Source organism: Micropterus dolomieu, linkage group LG20, assembly GCF_021292245.1.
Source record: "Micropterus dolomieu isolate WLL.071019.BEF.003 ecotype Adirondacks linkage group LG20, ASM2129224v1, whole genome shotgun sequence".
In the NCBI taxonomy this organism is placed as follows: domain Eukaryota; kingdom Metazoa; phylum Chordata; class Actinopteri; order Centrarchiformes; family Centrarchidae; genus Micropterus; species Micropterus dolomieu.
Window position 1 is genome coordinate 35451825 of NC_060169.1, and position 7315 is coordinate 35459139.

The following is a 7315-nucleotide window of genomic DNA, read 5'->3' on the forward strand; positions in this document are numbered from 1 at the left end:
TTTTGTCAAAATTAAGAAAGGTAAATCCGTACGGCTTAATAAAATCATTAAAATACACATATTCTGCAATCACAGTGTGGACTGTGTGGGAACTTTGGTCTTAATATCTTTGTTCTTTCTGTTTGCTCCAGATATCTCATATCTGCCCTAGTCACTGTCCTGTTACTTTAGTGATGGTATACTTGCATGTGTCTGTTTCTTGGTGAGAACAGAATGTATTCAAAACGACAGCATTACACTGACATCTAGTGGAATAAAGCCTGTGTGCATGTGGGACTTCCTGAAGAGTAAGGCAGGAGTCACACTTCCTTACATCAAAAACATTGACAAAAAGGCTCATCGCTGCAAAAATCATAACCCAACAGATTCATTAAAGAGTCCTCACAAACTGTCTTTAATGGAAAATATGTAGCAGCATTTTATTTTAAAAAGTCAAATAGAAATCTTACATTTTGGTGGTGGTGAAACAAACCGCGGGTTGGGATAAAAAATAAAAATTAAATACAATCAATATTTTAGCTTCTGAAGCCTGGCTGGTTCACCTGTCCATTTTAGGTAGCCAAGCTACTGGTCCTTAAGCAAAACATGTTGTCCAATAAAATGACAAAAGTAGAACCAAAAACAAGGACATACCATTTCATACATGCGCACACACACACACACACACACACACACACACACACACTTTCCCCTCCATCATGCAAAGCCCACTTTTATAGCAGCACATAGAGCCAAACATGACCCTAGGAATAGTTTTCGGGCAAATGAGGCCACTGATATATTAAAAACAGCACACACACACACACACACACACACACATCCCCACCCCTACCCTACATCAAGTAGAGACTCCATAAAATGTCCATTCAATTTGGCCTCTGCATAGAAAAAAAAAATGGCAACCACTAAAAGTCGGTGTGGTTGGTAATTAATGCAAGCATTTGGGTAAAATGCTATTCAAAAACAAAAATCTCCTCTGGAGCTGCCCCAGCCCTAACAGCCCTAACAGCCCTTTGCTTTGTGTGTTCATCCAACCCGCAGGGATAAGTAGGTAAGACTCCTGTGGGAAGACGTTTAAAAGCATCAGGATCAAGTAATCAGCTTGACTTTGAAAAGAGAAAATACGTTTGCCCACTGAAACTCCACTGTACGCGTGTACTGGTACTGCTGTTCAGAGTCAACAAATCAGCTGTTTTTCTTCCACTTTCAGCTATAATGTAAAAGTCAAATTAGGATTTGCTGTTGCCTTGGCAGTTTCAGTGTTTGCTTCGTTACTTTGAAAGGTACTGTTGTGATGAGTATGCATCCTGCCTCATTTTCAGCACTGCAGGATCCACTTGGACTAACTCTTCAGTTTTCTCAATGCTCAGGGGGGGAGTCAGGACCCCTGAAGGGACAGGACAGCTGCTGTGACGCTCCAAATCCACATCGTGGTAAGAGTAGGCCTTGTCCTGTACACAGTACAAAAATACACAGGTGAATTATGCTGTCGCTAGAAAGCGGCGAAAAGGGAGGGGCAGTATCTCAGTAAAGCCCTAAAATCTGAGTTTAAGATTAAACTAACGCCTTATTTTTGGCGATAATGTTTTTGTTATGCAATTAATAACAATTATAATATAATTAACAATTATCCAAAATATATAGATTTTTAAAAAAGTCCCAATTTGAATTCAATATTCTATTCAAAAATATTTATCATGAAAAAGTGACAAAGCACTTTAGAATAATAATAGTGCCATAATTTAAAAGGAGTCTAATTTCCACTTCACTGCTGTAGGATAATATCATCATTATTAACAACAACAGACCCAATTTGTCAGATGCCTGATCAGGAAAATACTAGACTTCAAATTCAAAAGGATTGCTGTTATTTTCATTGGCTTGTTCTCCGTTCTCCCTGCTTTACACATTAAATCTGAGAAAATCAGAGTGTTCATAGTCCATTTTCACTTACCAGCCATGTAATGTAGGAGACATGGGTCTGGATGTTGTGCATGTCATCAGCAGGGATACCTGTGAATGTTTTCATAGGCGACCCACCAACCTCCCGCAGCACCATGGCGAAAGGCACCATCCACCTCACGCACTCCTCTACCTCCACCCTCTTCAGAGCTGTGTGGACAGAAGGACGAATGAACAAAGTCATGGCAACACAACCTGGATACCACCAGCAGGAGCATTACAAATAAAACACGAAGCATATTCATTTGTTTTAAGGAAACTTTTGCTCAAGCAGAATTTTTTTTTTTTTTTTATACCTGTGACGTTTTCCACCAGCTCCAGAGAGGAGAAGTGAAACAGGGCTGAAGCAGCAAGGATGCCATTGGAAAACTCAAGGCAACGCATATCTAGCATACACAGGTCCAACAACTGGGGAGGGGAGATAAACAACTGTAATTAAACATCAAGTGTATACTTCAAAAAGAGTGTTACAAAATGGTTAACCCCCCCCCAAAAAAAAAAAATAAAAATAGGGGACAGATCATGATTTCAGATCAAATACTGCTCCTCAAAGCTACACTGTGCAACTGGGGGCTCTGTAGGGTAGCAAGAAGTGCGATAACCTCTAAATAGAGGTATAAAAGCTTGACCGGTCGTAATATGTAATCCAGAGATCGCTTAAAGAGACCTATGCATGTGGTAACTGTCCTTGCAGGTCAGCGATGCCTTAAAACCAAAGGATGAGAGAGATTAAGAGCTAAAACTGGCTTTCTCTGAATGAAGTCGTCTCTCAAAATGTTGCTTAGGATCCTGTTTTTCACCCAGTGAAGTAAACTCTTTGTAAATTTATTGGGGGTGGGTGAGGATGTAAACCAGACGAGAGCTTCAAACACCAATTGGGATTATTTTTTATTTTACACAAAAATACCCATGTTTTCATGTAACTGTCAAGCAAATTTGAAGAGAACTTTTAAAATGTCGCGAAAAGAAAATAAATGCAAATGGGGTGGGTTTCCATAGACCGGTTTGGAGCTAATAAACTAGGCTGTGTAGTTTCAGAGAACAAACAAATAATCACAATAAGCCAATTAAAAGAGGAAAATAGAGAGGTCTGCAGAAATTCCCTAACCCTTCTTGGAGCAGAGACAGCTGATCAGTCATGTGGATTACATGTTTGTTAGGTCCAAACATATTCAGAATAAGGTGTTTCCATTAAGTGTTCTCATTAGGTACATTAACTCTTTAAAAAAAAAATAAAGAAAATAAAGAAAAAATAACCTCACATGAGCGTAATCGTTTTTCATAAATTGAGGACGTGCTTTAGAATTTTGTCAGTTTCAAACATCACGGGTGAGAAAATAAATATTTGTACAGAAAAAGGAAACCTAGCTGTGGTGAAAAAGACTTTTTGAAAGTGAATGTACCTGATGACATACTTAGCCACTCCTGACTACAACCAGCATTGTTGAAATGTTGGTCACAACTGTGTAGACTTCCTCAAAGCCTCCCCTTTCTGTAATAATGAACTACCTAATGGATAAATCAATTTAAACCCTGCACAACATACCTCTGCGATCTGTGTGAATGTAGCTTGGGGGTATCTGGGGATGAGAAGCTCGTCTGTCTCTTTCAGGTAGGCCACCTGCATGTAAACATTGAGCCAGGAGATGGGAGTCTGTGGGCTGAGACTCCACTTCAGCTCCTGTGTTAGAAAAGAGAGGAAGAGCAGACAACCTGCAGTGTTGAAGAAGTCAAATAGCAGCAATACGACTGACTACTTCACTTAAATCTAAATAAACTGAACATTTTCATGGTTCCAGGGTTGAGACAACAAATTACTTTTAGAAGAGAACTCATGCTGTCCACTACATTTAGGTAACTCAAGGGCCAATCATTACAAGATTCATACCACTTACATACCAAAATCTACCAAAACTCCATCGGTGGGGTGAGATTGGGCCATGTGATAGTAACATATGAAGACCAGTTTGTGTGCCATGGATAAGTGAGTAATGTGTGTGCCGTTTACCTTCATAATAATGATTTCCATGCTGAGAATCTCATCTTCAGTGCAGGCTTCGTCTGTAACGTAAGCAAACTGGTGGACCTTGGGAGGGTACATCTCCTGGGAGAAGCAAAAACACAGATCGAGCTTTATAACCATCGATCATACCAACATACATATTGTAAAACGTTGCCGAAGGGGTCATACAACTAAGATGGTGTACCTAAAAAGCAACCCACAACAGTTTACTACAGGCTACTTAACAACCGGGGATTCTGATCATCCCGTGTTAAATCCTGTATAATCCAGCCCTTCTTACCTCTACTTTGGCAGCAATGAAGAGACAGGTGATGCCTATTAGCTGCAGCGTTGATTTGAAGAGGTTTCTCTGTGTGGCCATGAAGCGATCAAAGTAGTCCTGGGCGAGGTGGTATGTTTCCCTGTGCAGCTTGTATACCTCACTCACCTAAAGCAAGCACACAAACAGAACATCATTGCAGTGATGTGGCCTCCCATGGCCATGACTTCAAACCATAAACTCTAGTTTAATTGGAACAGACCCATTTGTATCATTTCTGATTAGTGCTAGTGCTTAAGATGGCGGCATGGTAGTGCCAACCTGATGCTGGAGCTCCAGTTGACATGGCACAAATGCCCCACAGCGACAAGAAAACACTGAATTCTCCCCCCTTTTGGCAAATCAGATCACAACTTGGTATGTCTCACACCAACTTACACACCCATTGTCTGGGAGCAAGATGTGTCCAATAGGACAGTGAGGGGGTGGGAGAGACTCTGCAGGGATGTTCTGAGGGCCACAGACTGGGACTACTCTGAGCCCCATCGAGACGACACCAACGCCATGCATAACAGATTACATAAACTTCTGTGTTGATATCATACCCACCAGGTCAGTGCGATGCTTTCCCAATAAGCACCCTGTGATCACCCGTGAACTAAAGGAGCTACTGAAGAGGAGGAAGAGAGCCTTCGGGGATGGGGACAGAATGACTGACAGGCGTGCAGAGGTAGCTGAAAGTGAGGCTGAGGATGTGCAAGGAGGCATACAGATGGAAGCTGGAGAGCAAGCTCCAGCAAAACATCATGAGAGATGTGTGGCCAGGTATGAAGGCCATCACAGGGTTCAAGGTGAAGGGGAGTCAGGCGGAAGGAAGCCTGAACGCACTCTTCACTAGGCCCATAGGACCTTCAGCTCCCCTAGCTACAAAGAAACCACATCTTCCCTGCCGACAGCTGCTGCCTCCTCACACACCCCCCTGTGATTTGACTAACCCCTGCAAAAATGGACTTCAACACAGCCACACCAGGAACCATGCCTCACTCTGTCAGCCCCTACACCACCTCCTCAACCACCTCCTTGAGCCAGGTGAAGGTTGACTCTACTTTTTGCTTAGGTGCTTTAATGTGTGCAGAAAGATTTTGCGCATATTTTTTTCCCCCCCCCAGTCTGTTGCAGGTATAATTTTCTTTGCTGTCGTCTGTTGGGGCAGCAGCATCAGAGCCAGTGACACTAAGAAGTTAAAAAAGCTGATTAAGAGGGCTGGCTCTGTGCTGGAGACTGCCCTGGAGCCTCTCGAGTCAAACTGTACACAATTATGGAGAACACTTCACATCCCCTTAGGGATGAAACGATTACCGGTTTAACGGTAAACCATGGTAAAATTCCCAACGGTTATTATTACCGTACACATTTTAATTACCATGATAACCGGGTACGGTTAACCGCGCTGTTATAAACTCACAGCAAACCCTGTCCAGCGTCTCCCAGAAGCAGGCGCGCACGCACAGTATACAATGTGGTTTTTTTTTGGGAAACAACAACAACACTGCGGAGATTTTTCAGCCACTCTGAAGTCCGGTCGTATTTTAGTTTTTATGGAGAGTGCTGAGGGAAACTTGATTGAAGAAAATAACCTTATAGTGAACGCAGGGTGAGTTAACTTTTAGCTTTAGTTTGTTTCTGACATGCTAATCGCGTGTAAACTGAAGCTCTCAGTGTTGCTGCTCTTGTAAAAACGCTACACGTTGTTCTGCTGCTGTGTGCGTCGTCGACTCCATTCATCCACTGCACATGATAACACGTTGCGCTGTTTAATCACCCAACCAGCATATCTAGAAACGCTACAGACTAGGGGTTGGGGGAAAAAAAATAAAATAATCAATACAGCATAGTATTGCGATATTTTGCAAGGCAATATCATATCGTAACACGAACGTCAAGTATTGATCTTTTATTACATAAATTGTTACAATAAGTTTGTTTTTGGCACTAATAAAATTACTTTCAGCCCACTAGAGTTTTGCTTTGGAGACACAATTTGAAGTTGGGAAAAAGATAAAGTATTGCAATAAATTGCAATATGTTTAAAATTGCAATAATATCGTATCGTGGGATCTCTGGTGATTCCCACCCCTACTACAGACTGCTCTGCATTTATGTCAGTTTTTGGGCTCAGTTACTATCACTGTCTTCTAAAGACTTATTTGTTTTCATGTAATTGTCCACAGGGTCATTGTATTACCTATATACTATAAAATCTTGATAATGCATTTGATTTTCATGTTTACAAAAAGGTATTTGCGGTTTATTTTTTATGCAAACAAAATGGCAATTGTATTGGTTGTTTCCGATATAAAACTTGTTGAAATGGTTTCAGTGTGTGTATTCAGTACATTTTAATCTTTTTTTTCCCCGGCACATTTTTACAATACTGTGATAATAATAATAATAATAATAATAATAAAATAATCCTTATTTGTAGAGCACTTTTCAACAAGTTACAAAGTGCTTTAGAGTGTGTAAAGTGTAAAGACAATAATACCCAAGAGACAATAATACAAAAACAATACAAGATAAAAGCATGAAAACATTGAAAAGACTAAAATGCAGATAATTATAAAATTAGTAAAATAGAATAAAATAAAAGGGATAAAATAAAGTCAAATAAGATCAGGAAAGGCTCTCCTATAAAAGTATGTTTTAAGAAGGGACTTAAAAGAGTTCACTGACTCAGCCGACCTGATTTCCTCAGGCAGGCTGTTCCAGAGCCTCGGGGCCCTGACAGCAAACGCTCTGTCCCCTTCAGTTTTCAGTCGAGACTCTGGAACAGACAACAGACCTCTGCCCGAGGATCTCAAGGTACGTGCTGGTGCGTATGGGACTAAAAGGTCAGAAATATAACAAGGCGAGAGGCCATGAAGAGCTTTAAAAGTGATCAATAGAATTTTAAAGTCAATTCTAAAACACACTGGGAGCCAGTGTAATGAAGCTAAAATAGGAGTAATGTGGTCATATTTCTTTGTTCTGGTTAAAAGCCTGGCAGCTGAGTTCTGGACAGTCTGGAGTCG

General features: G+C 41.0%; 1 protein-coding gene across 1 annotated transcript in view; it reads right to left on the reverse strand.

Annotated features, from left to right (window-relative positions):
- Positions 1-370: 370 nt before the first annotated feature.
- The window catches only part of ccne1 (cyclin E1), a 10793-nt gene continuing 3848 nt past the window's right edge, over positions 371-7315 (reverse strand). Inside the window, exons 7-12 of the mRNA XM_046032556.1 lie at positions 4266-4412; positions 3971-4066; positions 3509-3643; positions 2259-2370; positions 1955-2112; positions 371-1451 (exon numbers count right to left, since the gene is read on the reverse strand). Of these exons, the coding sequence (XP_045888512.1) occupies positions 1272-1451; positions 1955-2112; positions 2259-2370; positions 3509-3643; positions 3971-4066; positions 4266-4412 (828 nt within the window). The 3' untranslated portion in view covers positions 371-1271. The remainder of the gene's footprint in view (positions 1452-1954; positions 2113-2258; positions 2371-3508; positions 3644-3970; positions 4067-4265; positions 4413-7315) is intronic.